At 49.0% G+C, this 25,473-nt stretch overlaps 1 protein-coding gene across 3 annotated transcripts in view; it reads left to right on the top strand.

Annotated features, from left to right (window-relative positions):
- Window positions 1-25,473, top strand: part of LOC137426087 (uncharacterized) — a 185,108-nt gene that overhangs the window by 115,209 nt on the left and 44,426 nt on the right. For all 3 annotated transcript variants that reach the window (XM_078774541.1, XM_078774562.1, XM_078774533.1), the window contains 2 exons: window positions 20,014-20,145; window positions 23,874-24,002. In XM_078774541.1, the coding sequence (XP_078630667.1) occupies window positions 20,014-20,145; window positions 23,874-24,002 (261 nt within the window). The remainder of the gene's footprint in view (window positions 1-20,013; window positions 20,146-23,873; window positions 24,003-25,473) is intronic.

Genomic DNA, 25,473 nt, shown 5'->3' with positions numbered 1-25,473 from the left:
CCGCAGTGGTAAGTCACTCCCCTCGAGCCCTGATTGGCGGATCGTGCTTACCGGTCACTCCCACTCCTCCTGCCCCGCCTTCCTTCGGCCTTGATCGACTTGTTCAGGTCGGCCTCGTGGTATTTTGCGCCAAAACCCAAAGCATCGAGGCATCATAAGCACCATAAAGGACCTAACTCTCATTGTCCTACTCAACGCAGAGCTAAACATAGGAAAGGTCTACGCTTACATTTACTATGAAATAACTGAGCTTAAACGAGGCTACGTGTTGTCGTGTAACTAAACTATGAGGGGAAATTAACCTTTATTGTAAAAACACAAAACTGCAACACTACACCCCTCCCTCGTCAGACTCGTCCCCGAGTCGAAACCAACAAATGAAACGACCGGTTAGAGAATGACATGCAAAATTAACTTTTACTTTTACATGTGACTTATAGGTGTGGTTCCCCCTAACATTTACTCTAACCCGTGTATGGGACAGTTTTAAAATACTGGATATGTCCCTCCTATTGCGTTGAGTAGCCACTTATCAGATTTGCGCCCACAACTAACCGAAATTCCGGAATTTTTCAAACTAAACACGTAGCCGGTGGGCAGCATTTTTATATTTACAAGCACAAAACTTAATTTATTTACAATTCTATGACCCAGGACCTGTCGTTTTTGGAAGAGAGGATTGGAGGGGAGAGAAAGCACAGCAAAAACACAACACACTCATAAATCATAACACTTGCTGCTCGCTTCTTGCATCTTGCTTCTTGCTTCTTCTGTGTGCATATATTAAACCGGCTAGCCCCCGGACCGGCATACAGGCAATTTTTAATCTTCAGGGCTATCTAAACTTACACATCTTCTCATCCCGAGCACACCATTATAAAAATGCTTTTATTTTATTTCTTTGCCAGGCAGGGCCTGGTCCAACCATGTGGTCCAACTGCGTGGCATTAACGCCACTCAAAACAAGTGGTCCGAAGATGCAAGGTGATGCTGCAGCAAGGTGCTGCACAGCAGAGCTGTAAGGCCACAAAGCTTGTTGTCCATAGTGTGTAAGGTGCAGCAAAGGGTTTGTGGCAGCAAAGTGCTGCACAGCTGCAGCAACGTTACAGCAAAAGCATACGGCAGCAAAGTGCTGCGCAGTTCGGCTGCACAGACGTAGCAAGGTGCAGCAGGATGCTGCACAGGTCGATGGTGCTGCACAGTTCCACCTCCAAAATGGTCCTGGGATGGGGGAAGAGACAAGGCACAACAAGCAAAGCGGAAAAGACGCAATGGCACACAGAAAACAAGGTAATGCAGTGCGAGGGATGCGGAAGAGCGCGCAGAGCAGGCTCGTCCCGATCCGTCCGAACTCCCTACCGTCGGCTTACACTACCCTAGCCCCCCTTGTATTTACAATCCGTCTCTACGTCTTGTCTCCCATATCCCCCTCTAATTTCGAATTCGTCTCCCAATCCCTCCCAGGAAGGAAGGAACGGAACAAACACAATGTCACATTACGTCATGGTGCATCTTTGCAACTCAAACGGTTCACAGAGCCTCGGTGTGGAGCTTCGTCCTCCTTGGTGACTGGCTGTAGATGGTGCGAAGGGATTTCTCTTCCTAACTACTCCACTGACATTTACTTTTAACCTACCCGGGGTCGTACCCTGCCAATCGGCCATCTTTAAACTATGTGGTTCTAAGAACCCGAATTCCCATTTCCCACTCTGCGGTGCCCCTGAAATTTGGGTCTCACTCCCGCAAATTTTCTCTCTGTGCCCTCGCCACAATTTCGGGGCTGGGTCGTGTGGTTCCACTAGCAGGTCTACCTACCTGCGCACCTCCGCCACTGAAGTCGCCACCAGAGCTTACCTGCTCCTGCGACTACCTAACCGGGGAAGGCCCCTCCTGGCACTTTACCCCTTGATGCCCACCTTGGCATTGGACAACCCGGGTCCTTCCCTTGGATCCTCGGGCCCCACTCAACAACTCACAACTACCCTAACTGCGGAAGGCCCTTCCTGGCTCTTACCCCCTCTGTACCCACCTTGGCATCGGACAACCCGGGTCCTCTCCTGGGATCCTCGGGCCCCACTCACAACTAACCTAACCGGCTCCCAGAGCCTACCTGCGGCCTCACCTGGCCGACAAACTACCAGTGGCGGAGTGCCCCAATAACCATACGCACCAATTAAGCCACACACCCAGCCATTCCACATACTCATGCACCCAACAAAACACTTCGTTCTACTACCTGCATCAGAGGTGTCAATGTCCTCACAAATTTTGCCGATACCCTCGACCTGGCTTAACACTACCCACCCCGGGCGTCCGTGAATGGGTTCCATCTCCCCCCATTCACTCCTTCGCACCATGCATTCCACACCTTTTATTCCACACCAAGCATTCCACACCAAATATTCTCACACACCATTTATTTTGCACACCATTTTCCTCGCACACCTTTTGTGCTCACACACCACTTTTCATACACCTCAACACAATTCCTTTTATTTTCCACACACACAACATCATCTATCTGACTGGTTTTCCCCTAAAACTCGTGCTTCCCGGTCGTCCCCTTAAATCGATGCACTCCCTTTTTCTTTATCATCCAGCTAATCTCTCTACGTCCCCGCTAGTGTACAGTGTCACTACTTAAATCTTGTCTCTGCAGTCTGCTAATTCCCTACCATTTTCCTAGCCCTCCCTCGGATCAGGGAGCACGAGGTAACCATCTTCCACGTAACACGAGGATCATCCCCGTCTTCGGTGCACCATTGGAGGTAACCATCGCTGGCACCTCCATGTGCCTATCACTGCCATCCCCTGAAACTAATGCTCATGGGCCCTGGCCATGTGAGGAATGGTGCCACCACCATTCCTCCACGTAGGGTACACTACTCTCATCAGTCCACTACACTCAAGCCTCTCCATGTGGATGTTCTTTGTCATGGCTCGGCCTCGACAGGCCGAGCGATCCATGCTGGTGGTTGGTCGCCTGTATGGGGTGTCCGTCCGGCATTTACGATCCAAAGGGTGAGGTATTGATGGGCCGAGGTGCAGGGCTCCATCCCTGCGCGGGGCCTCGCGGTCCCACGCACGATGATCCAACCGGCCCCGGTCGGAGCACCGCACCCGCCAAGGTGCGCGGCTCCGAAATCTCCTACCTCCCCTTGAACCTCGCCGATTGCCTTTCCCGCCACGGCACCGCACCAATCATACAGTGCGGGGGCCGGCACGAATCGTGCATGCCGGCCCTTGTGAAACCGACACGGCACCCATCCCCGCCGGTCCCTGCTGCACACAACTCACCGGGGGCTCGCGTCTGCTATCCGTCCCGCTAAACGCTACCCCGGTCGGTGTCGATGCCTGAGCCGCGTTCTCACCACTCGCGACCCACTCCGCACTTGCACACCCAGGCGTCGCCGCGCCTCTCACACATCCCGTTACTGCACACTCTTGTGCACACCCTTCTCTTACACACTCATGTGCACACCACCCAGGCACACTCGTACCTTCCACACAATCCGTTACACACTTCCCACACACAGTCCGGTGTGCATTCTCCTTCACACTCTGTAACACACTCGGTCATCGCACACTCTTTTTCCACACCCCCAGGTGCGCACTCTCGTTACACACTCCGTAACACCCCCGGGTGTGCACTCCTGCACACACTCTGCAACATGCTCCGGTGTGCACTCCTGCACACACTCTGTAACACACTCTCCCATTACACACTCCGTAACACTCTTCTCCGGCACACTCCGGTGCACACTTTTCCGTTACACTCTCCGTCACCGCACACTCTTTTTCCACACTCTCGGGTGTGCACTCCTCCTTCGCACACTCAATCATCGCATGCCCTGGCGCACACTCTCTCTCTCTCACACTTTGTGCCAGTCGCCCTCGTACACCGCACAATGGACCTTCCGCGAACGCCCGGGTCTCGCCTCTGCCCCAAGCGTGCCAAAAACCCGTTCGCGCCAAACACATTCGCGCCATGTTTTCCACTCACCCCTGGGTCCTCCTTCCCCGGCAGCACCTGCAAACTTTTAATTTCCTTAGTCAGCACGGCATCACGGTGCAAATGCAGACTTTGTGCGGATGCCATTTCTTTCTCCCGCGATTTATTTCCCGCTTCTCCCGTCTCTTCAACAACAACAACAACATGCATTTTAAAAGGCCATTTTCCCTGCTAGAGCGGGGGTTAGCCTTGCGGTCCCCATGACAATCTTCTCCATTTTGCCCTATTTTCTGCATCTCTCCTTGTTAACCCCCTTGCCCGCATTTCTTCTTCCACCATCTTTAGCCAAGTCTTTCTCGGTCTTCCCCGTCTTCTACTTCCTTCTACATTCATTTCCATCACTCTTCTCAACCAGTCACTTTCATCCTTCCTCAACACATGACCAAACCATCTCAACCTGTTCCTCTTCACAGCATCAATCACAGGCTCTATTCCCATCATCTTTCGCAATTCATCATTTGTCTTCCTCTCTCTCAACGATACTCCGCACATCCGTCGAACCATTCGCATTTCCACCCTTTCCAACCTTCGTTGCTGCTCTACGTTCATTACCCATGTCTCGCTCCCATAAATCATAACACTTCTCACACATGCAGCATACACCTTTCCCTTCAGCTTCAACGACATTCCCCTCATCATCAGCACGCCACTCCATTCCCGAAACTTCTTCCATGCACATCTCACTCGAGCAACTGTTGCCGAGTCTGATCCACCTTCTCCATTCAGCATGTCTCCGAGGTAGCAAAATGTTTTCACACCTTCCAGCTTCACGCCGTCTCCAAGATCCAACTCAACATTTCCTCCATCTGCAGCTCCCTCTGTGCACACCTTACATTTGAATGTAGCTGCCACACTGGTTAATGTAGCTGCTGCCACGGCGTGGGTACTTAGGTACGTGCGAAAATTGTCCCCAGACCCTTTCCCACGTCTGACCGAAAGTGGCGACTCAGTCTCGCTGTTCGAAGACCCAAGGAGAACAAGGGGCTTAATCTCCCCTTGGTAAGGGAACGGGCTTCGCAAAACCGCAATATTTGGTGTCAGGAGTGGGATTGGACCTGGAGTACACTTCATGCACTCAAAATTACGAGCGAACGAAATTTAGTTGTTAAATCCAAATTATATTCGTACCATGGCTGGCCAAAGCAGTCGAATGCCGGTGGGGGTGATGGAGATCGAGTGATCGAAACCCAGGGACAAGACAAACAGAACAAACTCACGTACACTAATGGGGTTTTCAGGCAGGAATGGCGGGAAGGATGAGAAGGGCAGACGGTCCACAGAACTGGTGGGCAGGGAGGTTCGGGAATCGCGGCACGCCGTTGTTTGCCCTCGTGCACGCCCTCGCTCTTTGTTCAGCAGGAACCCGATCGTCAGCACGTCTCTCTCCAGCGCTCCTTTCTCATGCGTCTCCAACACTTATTCTGGTTCTTGAATCTCCTCCCGCGTCTCTCTGGTGTGGGCCTCGTGCCAAGGGTTTTATATCCATGCCCTTGCAACCCTCTCGAACCTACCAGACGTTTCTTGCCACACCCTTGGAACCCTCTCGAACTCTCTAGATGTTTCTTGCCACGCCCTATCAAGCCATGCCCACCGAGCCCTGGTTGGTCGTTAAGGGCTCTCTGGCTCCACCTTTGATGACGAGGTGGTGCCACGCCCGTGCTCTGGCGGCTCCCCCCCCCCCCCCTTCTTCTCCGATCCTGGCCTCGTGGGCAATGGAGTTTTGGGGCGAAGAAAACAGCCCAACTGGTACTGGCAGCGAACGCTGCCTTACCGCTACTGCACTTGAAGAGCGGGATACGATTGGGGAAAATTGAACGGGGAACTATCTTATTTGATTGATGCAACGTAGTCGACTTTTGGAAACACAGCCTTACCTGGAACACATACTAATGACATAACTATTGAGAGGTCCTATGGTTCGCTACGTGTGGCTCGTGGACTAACTAAGGTGCAATCTTTAATTAACAGCCAATTAAGGGGAAATGTACACAGGGGTCATTTATAAGGGAATTTACTACAAAATTTACATGTGAAGGTTCTAAAAACCGTAACACAGCACCCTCATTCCTCACAGCATGTCTCGGGCCAAAAAAAAACTTTAACTTTATGTGACACGCAGGTGTAATACCCCTCTACTATTAACCTTGCCTTTGAGTGCGACAGTTTTAAAACACAATTAAGTATGTCCCGCCTGCTACGTTGCATCCTGCCTAACAGATTCGCACCCACAATTAACCGAATTGCGGAATTAATTCGCAAACTATACATGTACGGTGGGGGGCATGTTATTTACAAGTGACATTATTTTGACTATTTACAAAACGCAACCCAGGACCTGTCATTTGTTTTGGGGAAACAAAAACAACCCTGTGGGAGGGAGGAAAAGCATGCACTGCATCGATACACCATCTCTACATGCCCGCGGATGCAGAATTGATATTGCCATGCATCCCCGAGCATGCAAGCACCAAAGCACCAATAAGCACCATCAAGCACCATCCAGTGCTACATTGCACACACAATAAAACAAACTGATGGTCTTCTCTCTTGTCAGCTACTGCTCTGCTGGCCGATGTTTCTTCCAGATGCTGTCGTTCTTGGTGGCTTGCTGCCTATTTGCAATAATAACAATAAAAAGCACAAAACGTGTCCATTTTTTATTTGGGGCCCACAGGGGCCAACTATGGGTGGTCCACCTGTAGGGCAAAAGGGGCCACCTCTCCGTAGTCCGCAAGCAAGATCTTTTTCTGGCCAACCTGGCCGGTCCCAGCAGAGGGGTCAGGCCCCAAAACGTGGGGTCCATCAGTGGTGCTCGGCTACAGTACCGTGGTCCATAGGGGTGTGGTGCTTAGCCACAAACGTGTGGTCCATAAGGTGGTGCATCGATTCAGGCAGCTGGCAGCGGCGGCTCGGGCACACAGATGCAGCTCCCGCATGCTCTCCCTCAGTGCCCAGAGAGCACGGTCCATGGGTGGGGAGGGAGACAAAGCAGAGTCAGCGATGGGTAAGGGCGCAAGGGTACACATCAATAAAGGCAATGCAGAGGTGAGGTGCTGGAGATCGAGTGGAGAAAGCCCGTCCCTAACGCACGTCCCCCCCCCACACCCCCCCCCCCCCATCACCTACTCTACCCTCGCCCCTTACCCCGTATTTACACAACAATTTACAAATTCGTCTCTATCGTCTGGTCTTCCTCATATCTCCGCTAATCCAAATTCATTACCAATCCCTCTGAAACCAAATTTGCCATCACCAAATTCATCATCAATCCCTCTTAAGGAGGAAGAGATGGAATACCAAGTACAATGTCTCACCCACGTCATGATGTGTCTTACACTCCAAAACATTTGCACAAAAAGATAAACAAACCATGGCATGGCGTGGAGCACTGTCGTCACCTCAGGTGAGTGGATGCAGATGGTGCGAGGAGATTTTTAATCCTAACTACTTTCTAAATGACATCAACACACTTTACACAACCCGGGGTCTTTCCCTGCCAAACCATTGGCCATCTTACTCTATGCGGTTCTAAAAACCAAGCTCCCATTGACCAAACTGTGGTGCTCACCAATTTGGGGTCTCACTCCCCCGATTCAACTCCCTGTGCCTTCACACAATTTTGGGGCTAAGTCGTGTGGCTCCCCTAGCAGGTCTACTCACCTGCACACCTCCGCCACTGCAGTTGCCTCCGAGTTTACCTGCTCCTTAACCTAACCTATCTAACTGGGGAAGGCCCTCTCTGGCACTTACCCCCTCGGTGCCCTCTCTGGCACTGGGCTACCCAGGTCCATCCTCCGGATCCTCGGGCCCCACTGAACAACTCTACTGTCTCCCAGAGCCCACCTGCAGCCTCACCTGGCCGACATCCTCACAGTGGCGGAGTGCCCATTTAACCATACACACTAACAGGCCACACGCCCAGCCATTTCCACGTCACTAATGCATCCATCCAAACACCATTCTACCACACGCACCACAGATGCCAATATCCACCACAATTTACCTATACCCTCTACTTACTCTTAAACTACCCTCCCCGGATATTTGTGATAGGGGTCCATCTTCCCCATCCACTCCCTTCGCACCAACCACTCCACTCCACGTTTTCCACACTACTCACTCCACACCATCCATTCCATACTCCATTCCATACTAGCTATTTCACACAACCATTCTCCATACACCTGTTCACTTGCACACCTGTGCTCACACACACCTGGTGGCTCTTGCACCCTCCTTTCCTCCCAGGCTTCTTCATTCAATACAACTCACAATCACCTCACACTTTTCACAATACGCTGCTCCATCACCTCCTTCACACACACGGCACCATTCACGAGCATTGCCTCATTTGCTCAACACAAAGATTCTCACACACACGGCACCATCTGATCCACCTGGTGCCCTTCTAAAACTCGCGCTTCCCAGTTGCCCCTTATATTATTGCGCTCCCTCGTCATTATCATCCAACTAATCTACCTACGTCCCCTACTACAGGTATCATGTCGCTACTTAACCCTACCGTTACCTATTGTCATTTCTCTAGATCCCTAATCCATTATCCAAACCCTCCCTCGGCGAGCTTACACTGCCAAACCCCATAAACTATAGCTCATGTGCCCGGTATGTGAGGGATGGCAGAGTTGCCATTCCTCCACATCGGGCATCTCCCGTATCACCCCCCAGTCCTCTGACACTACGAGCCCCCTTCGCAAGAGGTACTGGGTCCTGCCTCGGCATCTAGAGCCGAGGCAATCCACGAGGGCGCCTGCTCGCCGGCGTAAGGTCTTATCCGGTCGGCATTGACGATCCGAGGGAGGGCTCGTGGCCCCATTTTGATCTTTACGACCACGGCACAGACTTGCGACAGGACGACTCCCGGGCCTTGCCAGGGGGAGGTGAGTTTTGGGCACCTACCCTTCCGCCTCCGGGGATTAAAGAACCAAATCTTCATCCCCGGAGCGTATTGGCACCCCGGACTCTGGTGGTCGTACCTGCGCTTCATCTTGGCCCCCGCCAGATGGAGCTGGCGGCGGGCGAAGGCATGGACCCGCTCCATGCCTTCCTCCAGGTGACGTGCGTAACCCTCCCTCGGCGGTGTATCTGTGGTGTCTGGCACGGGACCGCATAGCAAGTCGGCGGGAGCCCGCAACTCCCGCCCATACATAAGCAATGCTGGACTGCATGCGGTGGCCCCGTGCTGGCTGGTTCGGTAGGCCATCAACAAGTACGGGAGATGTTCGTCCCAGTCATCCTGACGGGTGGTGGTGAACAATGCTAGTTGTTGTATCAATGTTCTGTTGAATCTATGTTCTGTTGAATCTTTCCACCATCCCGTCAGATTGTGGCCGCAAGGGCGTGGTCGATGTTTTCCGAATTGACAGGAGTCTGCACACATCTTTTAGCAATTGGCTTTCAAAATTTCGTCCCTGATCAGTGTGCAGCTCCTGTGGAATCCCATGTCAACATACAAATCCTTCCACGAAGGCCTGCGCTACCACCCCGGCTTCTTGGTTGGGGAAGGCGTAGGCCTCCGGCCACTTGGTGAAATAATCCATTACAACGAGGATGTACTTATTACCTTGGCGGGTGCGGGGCAGTGGTCCGAGAATATCCATAGCCACCCGCTCAAGGGGGGCCCCCACCTGGTGTAATTGAAGGGGGGCCCTCATCCTCCGTGCTGGTCCCTTTTTGGCAGAACAGGCGTCGCATCTCCGACACCAGTCCTGTATGTCGCGCCCCATATTCACCCAATAGAACCTCCGGCGGGCCCGAGATGTTGTCTTTGTCCTGCCCAAATGGCCGCCGGAGTGGGTACCATGCACTTGTTGTAATATGACGTTCTTAAATTTGTCAGGGACTATCACCAGCCAGGAAGTTCTATCAGAGGGAACCTCCACCCACTTGCGATACAAGATGTTGCCTTTCAACTCCAGGGTCTGCCACTGAGCCCAATACGCCTTTGTTTGTGCCCCGAGGGGGTTGACCTCTTCCCCCTTAGGTCTCTGCCCCAATCTGACCCATTTGTACACCGGTCCCAGGATGGGATCCTCCTGCTGGGCCGTGCTCCACGCCAAAGTTCCGAATTCTTCATCTGCGGTTAGTGGCAAAATTGGCCCTTTCACCCGGGTTGCACGGACGACGAGGATCGGGGCAGAATCGCCCAATTGCTCCCTCTCCTCGTGTCTCGCACAAAATTTGCAGTTTTCCCCCAGACAAGGACGCCGAGAGAGTGCGTCCGCATTACCATAGGCCTTCCCAGCCCTATGGGTCACATTAAAATCGTACTGCTGCAACTTTTCCAACCACCTTGCAATTTGGCCCTCCGGTTCCTTGAACCGAAGGAGCCATTGCAAGGAGGAATGGTCATTTCGAACCAAAAATTTCCGCCCGTACAGGTACGGGTGGAAATGGTTCATGGCATCATTTACCTTTTTTACCATCATTTTTACCATTTTACCATTTTTTTTTATTTACCATTTACCATTTACCATTACATACATTTACATACATTTACATACATCACATACATTACATACATTACATACATTACATTTACCATGACATATTTTCCATTTACCATAAATTTACCATTTACCATTTACCATTTTACCATTTTACCATTACCATACCATTTACCATTTACCACCTTTTTTACCATTTACTATCATTTACCATTACATCATTTACTCTCCATAAATGGAGAGTAACCTATTATTACTGCTAGAGTTTTTCTTATTATTATTATTCTTCCGCCCTATTTTGCACCTCCGAAAAATTCATAATTAAGTTTCTCAGCAACCGCTGGTCGGATTGACAGGAAATTTTCATCAAATGATCGGCTAAGCTCGTAGAATTTTTTTATGCTAATGATGATGTCATAGGTCACGTGGTATGGGCGCCAACTTGTAAAACACCTTCAACTTTGCCCCTCTGTATCTCCGAAACGGCTCAATGGAAAAATTTGAGGAATGGCTCATTCTAAAGAACTCTGCAATGGGAACAAAAAACATGTGTATTGAGTATATAAAAAATGCTAACGTTAAGAGGTTAGAATTCGTCAAACACAATTTTTCTCCCCCCGAAAATGAGATTTTTTCCCCAGATGCTTAGTTAAAAAAAACTCAGATTGCAAAAAATTTCGAAGTCATACGTCACATGGTTCGGCCGCCATCTTGTTTTCCGTGAAAAAACACAAAAAACCATTTTTCTCCGCAACGGCGGAGATGTACGTTCGCGAAGCTATAAGTCTTTATTGTTGAAAGAAGAAGAAACACACCATTTTGTCTTTCCAGAACGTGCTCACGATAACGCGATCTCCCGCGGTCATTTGAACTTCAAAAAAAATTATAATTGCAGATTTGTCAATAGATGAGGCATATTAACAAACGAATGAAACAGATTTGCTCAAATTCTGACTTTTTAACTCGATCGTATTTCACTGTAAGTAAGCCCATCAAAGCGCGTACGTAATACACGAAAATACAGTGGCGCATTTGCGCATGTGCAAACATCCATCCACATATTACGTACGCGTCCACACGTGACCTTGCGCTCCAGCGCTACCATTTGCGCATGCGCGATTTTTTCAGCGTTTAAGTGCTTTGTTGCACCACCTGCGCATGCGCAGGGTTGGCGGGATTGACGCATTAGAATGTTTGGTGCTGTGCGAGAAGGAAATGGCTGTCATGGTCGTAATTGGTCTTGAAATTTGCGCAAATAAATGCCCTACACGATGCCGTTTATTTCGTCAAAATCCATCCAGCCGATCTGAGGTTATATGAAGAAATGCATTTACGTCGTGATGTCATCACGCGATTTTCGAATGCAGACGTCTTTTCGGAAATTAAATAAAGATAGAAATCGAAATGAATCATGTCCGCGATCTGCGCATGCGCGGTTTTCTCAGTCGCTTTTCAGTGGCATCGCAGTGCAACCCATCTGCGCATGCGCCAGCTATTGAAAATTGGGTCGCCACTGCAAAATCCAAGATGGCCGCCACCATGTATGTCTGAACCTTGCAACCTGCATATCTTGAAAAATAAGCAAAGTAGCAACTTCTAATTTGGTGTGTGGGTGTATCTAGGCACAAGGAAGAACGCTATCGAAAATTGGGTCGCCACGTCAAAATCCAAGATGGCCGCCACCATATATATGTCTGACCTTGCAACCTGCATATCCTGAAAAATAAGCGAAGTAGCAATGTCTAATTTGGTGTGTGGGTGTACCTAGGCACAAGGAAGAACGCTATCGAAAATTGGGTCGCCACGTCAAAATCCAAGATGGCCGCCACCATATATATGTCTGAACCTTGTGAGTGGAATATCTTGAAAAATAAGCAAAGCACCAACTTCTAATTTGGTGTGTGGGTGTATCTAGGCATAAGGAAGAACGCTATCGTAAATTGGGTCGCCACGTCAAAATCCAAGATGGCCGCCACCATATATATGTCTGACCTTGCAACCTGCATATCTTGAAAAATAAGCGTGTGTGTGTGTAGGGGGGGGTGTGTGTGCGTGTGGGGGGAGGGGTGTGCGGGTGTTTGTGTGTGTGTGCATGTGTGTTAGGGTTGGGGGGGGTGGGGGGATGTGTGCATGTGTTTGTGTGTGTGTTAGGGGTGGGGGGGGGGGGTATGTGTGTGTGTTTGTGTGTGTGTGTGTGTGTGTTGGGGGTGGGGGGGATGTGTGCATGTGTGTGTGTTAGGGGTGGGGGGATGTGTGTGTGTGTGTGTGTGTGTGTGTGTGTGTGTGTGTGTGTGTGTGTGTGTGTGTGTGTGTGTGTGTGTGTGTGTGTGTGTGTGTGTGTGTGTGTGTGTGTGTGTGTGTGTTGGGGGTGGGGGTGGGAGGACGTGTGCATGTGTTTGTGTGTGTGTATGTGTGTGTATGTGGGTGGGGGGTAGGGGGAATGTGTGTGTGTGTGGGGATGTGTGTGTGTGTTGGGGGGGTGGGTGGGTGTGGGGGTGTGTGTCAGGGGATGTGTGTGTGGGATGTGTCTTGGGGGGTGGGGGGAGGGGGTTGTGCATTTGTCTGGATATGTGTGTGCGTGTGGGGGGAGGTGTGTGCGCGTGTTTGTGTGTGTGTGTGTGGATATGTGTGTGTGTGTGTGTGTGTTGGGGGTGGGGTGTATGTGTGTGTGTGTAGGGGGGATGTGTGTGTGTGTGTGGGGGTGGAGGGATATGTGTGTGTAGGTGGGGGGGGGGGGGGTTGGTGTGTGTGTGTGTGTGTGTGTGTGTGTGTGTTTGGGGGGAGGGGTGTGGGTGGGGGTAGGGGGGATGTGTGGTGTGTGTGTGTGTGTGTGTGTGTGTGTGTGTGTGTGTGTGTGTGTGTGTGTGTTTGGGGGGAGGGTGTGGGTGGGGGTAGGGGGGATGTGTGTGTGTATGTGTGTGTGTTGTGTGTGTGCATGTGTGTGTGTGTGTGTTAGGGGTGGGGGGATTTGTGTGTGTGTTGGGGGGGGGGGGGTGTAGAGATGTGTGCGTGTGTTTGTGTGTGTGTGTGTGTGTGTGTGTGTGTGTGTGTGTGTGTGTGTGTGTGTGTGTGTGTGTATGTGGGGGAGGGGGTGGGGTGGAAGGGGATGTGCGTTTGTGTGGATATGTGTGGGTGTGTGGAGGGAGGGGTGTGGGGGTGTGTGTGTGGATATGTGTGTTTGTGTGTGGGTGTGGATGTGTGTGTGTGTGTGTGTGTGTGTGTGTGTGTGTGTGTGTGTGTGTGTGTGTGTGTGTTGGGGGTGGGGTGTGTTTGTGTATGTGGAGGGGGGGGGGGGTTGGTGTGTGTGTGTGTGTGTGGAGGGGTGTGCGTGTGGGGGGAGGGGTGTGCGTGTGGGGGGAGGGGTGTGGGAGGGGGTAGGGGGGGATGTGTGTGTGTGTGTGTGTGTGTGTGTGTGTGTGTGTGTGTGTGTGTGTGTGTGTGTGTGTGTGTGTGTGTGTGTGTGTGTGTGTGTGTGTGTCGGGGTTGTATCCAAGGGGGTTGTGTCAAAGCATGTCCAATGAAAGTGGGGTTGTATCACAAGTGGGGTTGTATCAAAAGTGGGGTTGTATCAACAGTGGGGTTGCATCAAAAGTGGGTGCGAGTAAACCGGTCATCACTGCCAGCAGTTTTAAAGTGGCAGTTCTAGTTGGTTCATTTCAACATGGTTCATTTCCCATCTCCACGCCCTCCTGTCATAGCCAATAATTCCTTGCGGGTGACGCAATAATTTCGTTCGGGCCTACTCAAGGCCCGACTATAATAAGCAATCACTCTCTCCACGCCCTCCTGTGTCTGCGACAAAACTGCGCCCAATCCTTCCTGGCTTGCATCCGTGTCCAGGGTAAATGTCCCGTCACTAGTGGGGTAAGCTAGAATGGGTGCGGATGTCAAACACCCCTTCAATTTTAGGAAGGCCTCTTGGCACTCCCTTGTCCAATTAAATCGCGTCCCCTTCTATGTAAGCCGGTGGAGGGGACGGGCCAACTCCGCAAATTTCGCCACAAAGCGCCGGTAGTAGGAGCAGAGTCCCAAAAATCCCCGCACCTCCTTGATGGTACGTGGTGCGGGCCACTCCTCTACTGCTGTAATTTTGCCTGGGTCTGTTTTTACCCCCGCGCGACCGATAACGTGACCGAGATAGGCCACCTCTCTTGCAAACAAGGTGCACTTACCCAGACTCAGCTTCAAGCCTGCCTGTCTGAGGCACCCAAACACCTGGTCCAAATTAGCTATAGCCTGGGGGAATGTCTTGGCATGTACTAGGACATCATCCAGGTATACCAGGCATGATTGCCATGGCATGTCGCGTAGTACATGTTCCATTAATCGCCTCGATCTTGTATACAAAAAAAAAAAAAAAAAAAAAAAAAAAAAAAAAGGTGGCGGGGCGTTCCACAAACCAAACGGCATCACAGTGAACTGATACAGCCCCTTTCCTGTGGAAAATGCCGTTTTCTCCTTCCCTGCCCTATCCATCTCCACCTGCCAATACCCACTCTTGAGGTCCAAAGTTGAGAACCAATTTGAGCCCGCAACGGCATCGAGGGTGTCATCAATTCTTGGCAGGGGATATGAGTCCTTGAGTGTCACGTTGTTTAGCTGGCGATAGTCCACGCAGAAACGCGTGGTCCCATCTTTCTTTTTGACCAGCACAACAGGTGACATCCAGGGACTTCCCGAGGGCTCGATGACACCTGCATCGAGCATCTTTTCTACTTGCTCGTCAGCTTCCTCCCTCTTGCTCCAAGGGAGCCGTCGGGCGGGCTGACGAATAGGTCGGGCCTCACCGGTGTGGATCTGATGTTTCACCAGGCCCGTACGTCCAATATCCTCGGGGGACAAGGAGAAGAGATCCAAATGGGATCCAATGAGTTTGTGTAAGGCCTCCCTCTGGGTACCTCCCAACTCTACGCTACTTCGATTTACCATCTCGCAAATGGGATCGGGCCAATTCCTACTACTTATTGAAGGCTCCCCCTGGGGCCTGCTCGGCTGGACGTTCTCGCCCCTCACTAACGCGACTTCTCTAACTGGGGTGCAGCCAGCTACCTTCGTGCTCCTCACTATAGTGCGTGGTTCTGTACTAATATTAATTACTCGGATGGCCACCACCGGCCCGTCCGTTTTTACAAGGGTGCGGCCCACGATTAAGCCAGGTATGGATCGCGCTGCCACCGGTTCGACCAGGCCGCAGGACTCCTGCCATGTTGGGCGAGCTGACCATCGGGCCGGGACTATGGCCTCGGCCCCCGGAGGGATGGTCACGGCCTCAGGAGCCTCTAGCTCCACCCTCTCGGCCGTGCTCACCCCCTCCAATGGTAGCTCTTCCACTCCCACTTGCAGGATCCCCCGGCACAAGTCGATTTTACAACCGCTGGCAGTCAACAAATCCAACCCTATTAGGCATGGGTCGCACACCTCCGCCACCCAAACCTCTATCTCTCTCTTTACCGATCCCAACTTGAGGGTCACAAAACCACGCCCTATGATCGGAGCCGTTACCCCGGTAGCCAGCTGCAAGCTATGATTTTCCAGACGCTGGATTTTATCCCAGCCGTCTGCACTCGAATTAAGGATCACAGGGCTGATGATCGTGGCGCTAGCTCCTGTGTCCACAACGGCGTCTGCCCCCACGCCGGCAATTTTGCATCGAATTGTGAGGCTACCTGTTCCAATTTGGCCACAATGAAAGACTGTTGCATCAATGAGGGCTCTTCTCCATCCCCTACTGCCGAACACTGCCCTGCATGCTCGGCACCTTCTAGTTTCCCGGGCTCTGGCGGGGGAGTGTCTGAGGTCGGCTAGGCCGATCAATACGGGGCGGAGTTGAGGGCATCGGCTGTCGGGGAGCGTCCCAGCGTGGAGCTCTACACTCCCATGCACGGTGACCCAGCCGAGCACAATTATAGCACCTCACCTGGTAAGGTGCTTGCCTCCGGTATTCCAAATTTCCCCCCCTAAATGTCTGAATTGGTGTACTCTGCCGTGGCCCACCGGGTGCCACCGCCGGGGCCGCCTGCCATGGTCCAGATCCCGCCAGGCGCCGGTCCACCAGCCTCCGGACCATGCTCTCCAGGTCAGGGCCCCCTTCGGGGGAGGGCCCCCTAGGGGGGCCGCCACCTGTCACGGGCCCTACCTGACGCACCGCCACTGCGTGGCGCTCGCCTCCTGGGCGCACCTTCGATACGGTCTGGCACACCACCCTGCTCACCAAACTCTCCTCCTATGGTATCCATCGAAATCTCCACTCATGGCTCGCGGACTTCCTCCCCGTTGCAGTCAACCTGTAGCGCTCAATGGAATTCTCTCATCTCCTCTTCCTGTCCAAGCTGAAGTTCCTCAAGGCAGTGTTCTGGGCCCTGTCCTTTTTATAATCTGCATCAATGATCTCTCTGACTCGCTGGAAAATCCTCTATCTTTTTGCTGATGACTCCACCCTCTGCTGTTCTATCTCTCTTCACTCTCTGTGGACCTGGAAAAAAAATCACAAGCTGGTCAAACACTTGGAACAGGTCTTTCAATCCTGAAAAGTCTCGCACTCTCACTTTGTCTATTTGAAAGGTCTGAATGGAAAACCTTCCCATCTACTTTCTCAACAATCCTCTCAAAGAAGTTCTGTCACTCAAGCTTGTGGGTCTCACTTTCTGCCATGATCTTTCCTGGGAAAACCACATTTCCAAGCTGGCCTCCAAAGCCTAGGCATCGTCTGTCGTGCGAAGTCCTTCCTTGGCACAACTGAGCTCCTTTCCACATACAAAGCTTTCATCCGCATTTTGGTCGAATACTGCTCTCCCCTCTGGGCTGGTGCTCCTGCCTCACACCTAGCTCAGCTTCACGCTGTAGAAACCAAAGCTTTTAGAATCATTGGTATCTCCTGTGATGAAGCTGATTCTGAGGGCTGATGGGAAAACTCTCAAACTCTCACTGCAGGCAGGTTGGTGTTCTTTCTGTCTTCTACCGACTCCTCTCCGGCCTAGCCCCCCCTGCTCTGTCTGTGCTCTGTCCCCCAAATATTTCTGCAGGATGCACAAGATCTGCCAGCAACCCTCTTCTGGTGAAACTTCCAAAATCATGACTCTTTGCTCATCTTCACTCTTTCATTCCTCTGGAACAAACTCCCACACTCTCTTCAATCACACTCTTCGCTCCAGGTCTTTAAAATAGCTGTTCGCCACCATCTCATATCTTCCCCCATCAAAAACCTTGATCTTTTCTACACCCATTATTCCACCCCAAACCCCACCTCCTTCAAATTCCTTGTTTTCTTTCCTGAAAGCCCAGTCGTGTCCATCTTGTTTATCCCGTGTACCCTTCCCCAGCCCTCTCTCTTCCACAGGTCTCCTGATGTCTCTTCTGTTTTTGTGCTCCCCGCTTTCTCCCCCTCTTGTGTCCTGTTCCCTTTATTATATGTTCTATGTATTCGCTCTTATATGAGCCTCGACTTGGTATTAACAAAAAAACCTTTTCATTCCGGCTGAAGGAAGGAGAGAGAAAAAGACATGAAGAAGAAGGCATCCATTCTCTTTCGCTGTGGAAATGATTCGTCCTTCATGGTGTGAGTGGTCTCACTCAGCATGCTCTTGTATGAAAGACTCGACTTCGACAAATTCTATGATGGACATGCCCTGTTGCATGAAGGAGCTGGAGGAAAGGAAAAGGGTTGAGGAAGAAAAAATTGCAGAGCGGGATGATGGTCCGCTTTCTTTTCTTCTCACGAAATACCGCTCACACCAGCATGGATAAAACTGCCGGCGGCCCCTTTAAACGGGCCTGAACCACATTCCCTTCCTTATCTCCCGTTTTATTTGAATTCTCTGCGGGTGTTGCTTTTTTTTTTTTGGGCTTTGATTCCTTTTCTTTACCTTGGGTTAGATAGAGGGTCAATGTGTGATGCTGTCGGCCTTTAGTATCAGTTGTGTGGCCTCCTGTGCCGGTGTGGCAGTCTAGAACTTTACTTCTTGCGCTCAGCCTCAAGTTCAAGCTTCCAAAAATCACTTGGCTAGCTTCACATACCCAATAATCCTCAAAGAAACCAAACAGTTCAATCTAGGTTTCATCAGACCACAGCATCTTGTTTCTCACAGTCTGAGAGTCCTTTAGGTGCTTTTTTTTGCAAACTCCAAGCGGGCTTTCATGTGTCTTTCACTGAGGAAAGGCTTCCATCTGGCCACTCTGCCATAAAGCCCAGATCGGTGGGGTGTTGCAGTGATGGTTGTCCTTCTGGAAGTTTCTCCCATCTCCACACAGGATCTCTGGAGCTCAACCAGAGTGACCATCGGCTTCTTGGTCACCTCTCTTACCAAGGCCCTTCTCCTCCGATTGCTCAGTTTGGCCAGGCGGCCAGCTCTAGGAAGAGTCCTGGTTGTTCCAAACTTCTTCCATTTCAGAATTATGGAGGCCACTGTTTTCTTGGGAACCTTCAATGCAGCAGTGATTTTTTTTTAGGCTTCCCCAGATCTGTGCTTCGACACAATCCTGTCTCTGAGCTCTGCAGGCACTTTCTTCGACCTCATGGCTTGGTTTTTGCTCTGATATGCATTGTCAGCTGTGAGACCTTATATAGACAGGTGTGTGCCTTTCCAAATCATGTCCAATCAATTGAATTTACCACAGGTGGACTCCAATCAAGGTGTAGAAACATGTCAAAGCTGATCAAGAGAAATGGGAGGCACCTGAGCTAAATTTCAAGTGTCATAGCAAAGGATATGAATACCTTTGTCAATGTGATATTTCACTTTTTTCTTTTTAATAAATTTGCAAAACTTTCTAAAATCCTGTTTTCTCTTTGGCATTATGGGGTGTTGAGTGTAGATTGATGAGGGAAAAAAATGAATTTAAACGATTTCAGCATAAGGCTGCAACATAACAAAATGTGAAAAAAGTGAAGGGGTCTGAATACTTTCTGAATGCACTGTACTATTTCTGAGTGGTGTGAGATCTGGTGTGATTTAATTTACAGCCAGCATGGACTGGAGTAAAACATCAACACAGATCATCTTCACACAATCGATGGTAATTCAACTTTGTTTCTGTAGTTTATGCAACAAAAAGGTTCAGCAGTTTTGCGATTATGTAAATAATCATCGTCTCTGGGTTAATATCACCAATTGTCCCGTCATTGCAATATGTCATGCAATAAAGTGTTTGTTGGTACCTCTGAGGATGTCAACTCCTTTGATTTCTCATCGTTCACACTTACAATGAGATTGCCAGAGTATCCTCGTATGAACGAGAAAGTACCTGTAAACTGCTATTTTTCTTGTGTTCATTTTGTGTCTTAAAAAGTTCAGTTAAACTTGTACAAATGGTGCAAACCATAATTCTTCCATGTATTATCACAGCACCGAGCCACTATAGACTATTTGACTTTGTGTAACATTACCATGGGTGTAACATTACCATTACTAAGTGTGTTATCCGATTATTTATAGTATGTTGTTTAATCACTTCTGGAACTTGGGAAAAAGTGGGAACGGACATTTTCTCAAAACCAGACTTTGGCACCACTACATTGGAATGGCATGAAATTGTTTGCAGATGAAATGGATGTCATTGGCACGGCCAAACTAATATTGGCTTCTGAAGAATCTTCTTCACACGTTTCTACAAAGCAAAATGAGGATGAATCGGCAACCGTGGAGGCAGACATTGAGATACAAGCGGAATCCGGTGAGTTTACACTTCTTCACCCTGCAATGGTGTTTTGGTCTCCTTTGCTCCATTGTAGCCAATTACTTGTTTTACCTGTGAATTGGCACATCTCTAACATTAGTGTGTTTCAAATATTAGGATTGTGTGTGTGTGTGTGTTGGTCTGGATTGTTACAGCTGTAAGTATATATAACGAATTTAGTTGTTTGGCAATTATTGTTTGGCCTCTGGAGTTTGGTTGCTGATGGGTGTACCAGGCCTTGTCTTTGGCATTGAAGTCCCCTCCGATGATGGTGTTCGGTCTGTCTGTGTGTATCGTTTGGGATGGTGCTTCTGTTGGGGGAGGTATTGGTAGGGGGAGAAATGGAACTTGACTTGTATTCCCCACATTCGTTCACACTTACAATGAGATTGCCAGAGTATCCTCGTATGAACGAGAAAGTACCTGTAAACTGCTGCGCCACGCGCCCAAACGCTCCCCGGCTAAAGTTCATCCTGATGCGCCCACGTTGTGCGGACAAACCCCACCGAGTCGAGGGCCACGCGGTCAGGAGAACCTCGTCCCTTCTGGTCACACTGTGCCTATCGGCCAGCCTCGAAGACCGAAAAAGTGACTATGTCACCCTAAAATGAAGTCCCCTCGTAGGTTTACAGAGGCGAACATGAGACGAAACACTGTAACTTCGTGATTTCACAAAGCACAACCTCACATCTTTTTTTGGATGTAATTTTACAGCCAGTTAAAGCCTGGTGTTGGCTTAGCGGTTAGGGTGCTGGCTTGGGATCCTCGGATCCTGGGTTCGAATCCCGGTTGATGCTCAATTAACGCCAGGGGTGTGGACTCAGCCTGTCATCCTTCCGAGGTCGGCAAATTGAGTACCAGTTCACTGGTAATTCCCTGCGTGTTGCAAGAGGCGACGAACAGGGTTTGGCGGCAGGAAAGGCATCCAGCCGTAAAAACATTGCTTCAAAAAGGGGACCACGGTGCCCGAAAAAGGCCAACCCCTGCTCTGCGGGGAAAAATGGCCTCTAAAAGGTGGTTTTTTATTCATTTATTTTACAGCCAGTTCTTACTTTACAGCCAGTTCAACACATACTTGATCCAGATAAGGTCGAAAACTGCATGAGAATATGCTCGTCGTCTTTTTTTAATTTTTTTAAATTTTTTATTTTTTGTATACAGAATCGAGGCTCGTGAAAGAGCTAACATTTATTTCACAAACAAATCAAACAGACAAACAAAATATATAAAAGGAGGGAGCGGTAGACAAGATGGGGAGAGAAGGGGAAGCACACAAAAACAAACATTTGAGAGCAGGGACATCGGGTTCTTACCTTCTTACCTTCTTCATATCATTGAGCAGGGACATGTGTATGGGAGGGAGAGGGCTTGGGGGGAGGAGGCATGGGAAGGGGGGTGGGGGGGTGGGAGAAGTATAAAACACAAGGACACCAAGGACTTTTTTTTATATTTTATTTTATTATTTTTTTTGTATACAAGATCGAGGCTCGTTAAAAGAGCGAACATTAATCACACAGAAAGACAAACCGACACATAGAACATATAACATCGGGAGCGGTAGACAAGATGGGGAGAGAGGGGGAAGGACACAAACACAACATTTGAGAGCAGGGACCGAGAGACATGGAGACATCGAGAGATAGACTTCCAGGACAAGTTGGTCTTGGGCCTAAATTTCACCATGGGTCAGCATAAGTCCTCATTGTTGGACAATGGTACAACTGGGTAGCTGTGCATGGATTAGGTTATACCATTCCTAAATGAGATGGGGGGCTTATTTGATGTTCTTGACCTGTTCGTGGATACCCTTAACATGTATCAAAATTGGGTGGAGATTTGCCTAGCCATATTCAATTCTCTAATGAAGAGACATACCTACAGAGAATTGCCTTGTCATATATTGTTATGTGAAGCAAGCAGGGAGGGGTGGCGATCTATAGCTAGATTGTGGTAAGAATAGCATGGGTCGTGTCACCGTGTAACTCGGATTACTCATGGAACAGGGAAAATGGCAGAATAAGTCATCTTGTTAAACGTGTACTGAGGATGCAGTGAGTGTTAATTGTAGAGCAGTATAAAAGTAAGTTTATTATATAAAACCTCTTATCAGGCAAGACCAGGAGTAGTATAGTTATGGAATAAAAAGGCACAACTGGAAAGTGCATTGTGCTTTAGGAGGAAACAGCACGGACTATTTGGCCGCCTCACCGCAGGCCATGGTTGCTAGGTCTGCTGCGGAGCCTTGGAGAGGGGGGCATAATACCTTTTAATGGGGCTGCCCCGTGGGCAGGACTGTCCAGAAGATGGAACACCCACATCCACGGGGTTGGGGGAGGGGAAATAATTGGGACCTGCCATGTATGAAGGGGGACCCAAAGTTTATGAGGACTGTGGCTGTTCTGGTTTTTGAGTTTGAGTGGTAGTTTGTGTTGTAGTGTTTGAAGTTGTAGTTGAACTTGGGCTTTAGATGGTTACCATCTATTGACACTCAAACTCTTTGCTTCAATGCTGGGACTGGATGGCTCGACCTTGAGATGTCGATGCCACCTTGCATCCTCATCCTGCTCATCCTGCTCCTGGGATGCCTCATCCTGCTCTCCCTGAGGCTGCACGTCGACCATGCGCTTCATACCAGTCACAACTCCTTGCCTGCCTCATTGTTTCGTGTGACTTGGTTACTTATTAGCGGCACCATAGTTATGTTAGGCTTTATTGTTTTATTTCCTTTCATTGTACATTTTAGATGATGCAAATAATCAATCATTGTCTCCAGTTTAAATACCAACGAGAGCAAAGTCAATGGAACACCTTTGCAAATCCCCACGCTTCCCACCGAAAGCAAAGTTGAAAGATGGTAAAGGGTTCCACTAGAAATGACCCAATATCAAATTTTGAGTGAATTTTTTTTATTGTTTTGACCCTTGTGCCCCTAAGTCCTTACCCCACCAGAGCATGAACCAGATGTCAAATCCCAAAAATATTTACATATTCCGTGCAGCCCCAAAAGTGTATTGCATGTCCAAAGTTTCATTTAAAAAATGTTTTAGAATGTGCCCGCAATTACATTTTCTGGTATTTGATCTTTTGACCCTAGGGGCTGGGGCAAAAAAATACCGCTCTCCCACCTTCTTTCCATGTGATGATCATAAACTTTACATTTAAAGTTCTGCTCAACCGTTTGGGTATTTAGGAGGAGATAATGTGAAGGACGGACAGATGGATGGACGGATGGACGTGGGGATAAAAAAAGAATTTAAGCGTGGGGATAAAAAGTGTCCCCATGCCAATTGCATTATGTCATGCAGTGAAGTTTATGTAGTCCAGTGAAAGTACCTCTGAGCACGACAACTCATTTTATTTCTCATCTATCACACTTATAAAGTGGTATGAAACACCTACATTGATGACTGCTTGAGAAGCCTCATATGAACGAGAATGTACCTGTAAATTGCTGTTTCTTGTGGTCATTTAGTGTCTCAAAAGGTTCAGTTAAAATTGTAGGAATGCTGCAAACCATAATTCTGACATGTATGACCACAGCACCGAGCCACGATAGACTATTTGACTTTGTGTGGCATTATCCTGGGTAGAAAAGAGTGTTATTACTTATCAGATTATATGATGTTGAATCGTCGCTTCTGAAACATGAGGGAAAAGTGGGAATGGACAATTTCTCAAAACTAATTTAATTTTGCTACATTGGAATGGCATGAAATTCTTTGCAGATGAAATGGGTGTTGTTGGCACAACCAAACCAATATTGGCTTCTGAAGAATCTTTACAAGTTTCTACAAAGCAAAAGGAGTGTGAATCGGCAATCATGGAGGCAGACATTGAAATGGAACCAGAATCTGGTGAGTTCGCTCTTCTTCACCCTGCAATGGTGTTTTGGTCTACTTTGCTCTATTGTAGCCAATTGCTTGTTACCCTTGCCAGAGGAGAGGGTATTTCATTTGAGTCTGTCACTTGCCGGAAAAGATTCCGGCAAGTATGTTGCTTGGTTGGTTTGTTTGTCTGTTTGTGTGCAGTACTACGTCTACACCGTTGCACATAGAATCGCCATACTTTACACACATTTGTCTTGCCCTGGAATAGACTGTGCCCAATTTTTAACTCTCTGGGCCAAGGCCTCCATTATGATGTCATAATTTGATAATTCGACAAGTACAAAACTTCATCCAATCAAGATGCAATTTCTTGAGCTACATGACGGCATAACCTGGTGGAGAAAAAAATAATAATGACGTCATCGGTCACGTGGTTTGGCCGCCATCTTGGAAAAACCGAAAAACTTTGCACCTCCATATCTCCGAAAGTGCTGAATAAAAAAAATTGAGACATGTGTCATTGTAAAGTACTCTCCATGGGGAATAAAATATGTTAATGATGATGTCATAGGTGCCTCCATTATGACGTCATAATTCGACAAGTACAAAACTTCATCCGATCAAGATGAAATTTCTTGAGCATAATCGAGGAATAAATTAGTTTAGAAAACAAATAATGATGACGTCATCGGTCACGTAGTTGGGCCGCCATATTTGTCCAAAACGGCCGATTAAAAAAAAGGACATTCTGGCAAGTCCTCGGTCTCTGACCGATTTTTCATCTGTTTGTCTGTTTGTGCACAGCACTACGTCTACACCGTTGCACATAGAATCGCCAAACTTTACACACATATTTGTCTTGCCCTGGAATAGACTGTGCCCAATTTTTAACTCTCTCGGCCCAAGGCCTCCATTATGACGTCATCATTTGATAATTCGACAAGTACAAAACTTCATCCAATCAAGATTCAATTTCTTGAGCACCACGTCGGCATAAACTGGTGGAGAAAAAAATTTAATGATGACGTCATCGGCCACGTGGTGCGGCCGCCATCTTGGAAAAACCGAAAAATTGATCCAAAATGGCCGATTTAAAAAAAAGTACATCCCGGCAAGTCCTCGGTCTCTAACCGATTTTTCATTTGTTTGTTTGTCTGTTTTTTTGTTTTGTTGTTTTTTGTTGTTTTTTTGGTATACAGAGTCGAGGCTCGTGAAAGAGCTAACATTTATCAAACAAACAAATCAAACAAACAAGCAAACAAAGTCTATAAAAAGGGGAGCGGTCGACAAGATGGGGAGAGAAGGCGAGGAAGCACACAAACACAACATTTGAGAGCAGGGACATCGGGAGCTGTTTTTGGAGGGAGAGGGCCTGGGGGGAGGCAGGATAGGTATAAAATGCAAGGACACCAAGGACTTCCAGAAAAGAAGTCAAAAGTCACCTCAAAAAAGTGGATTTGGGGTGAAATTAGCGGGGGTAGAAAAGATCAAGGTTTTG

This window comes from Myxine glutinosa, chromosome 1 (genome assembly GCF_964187855.1).
Source record: "Myxine glutinosa chromosome 1, kmMyxGlut1.1, whole genome shotgun sequence".
Lineage (NCBI taxonomy): Eukaryota > Metazoa > Chordata > Myxini > Myxiniformes > Myxinidae > Myxine > Myxine glutinosa.
Note: the sequence above shows the minus strand (reverse complement) of the source record. Positions and strands in the feature narration are given on the sequence as shown.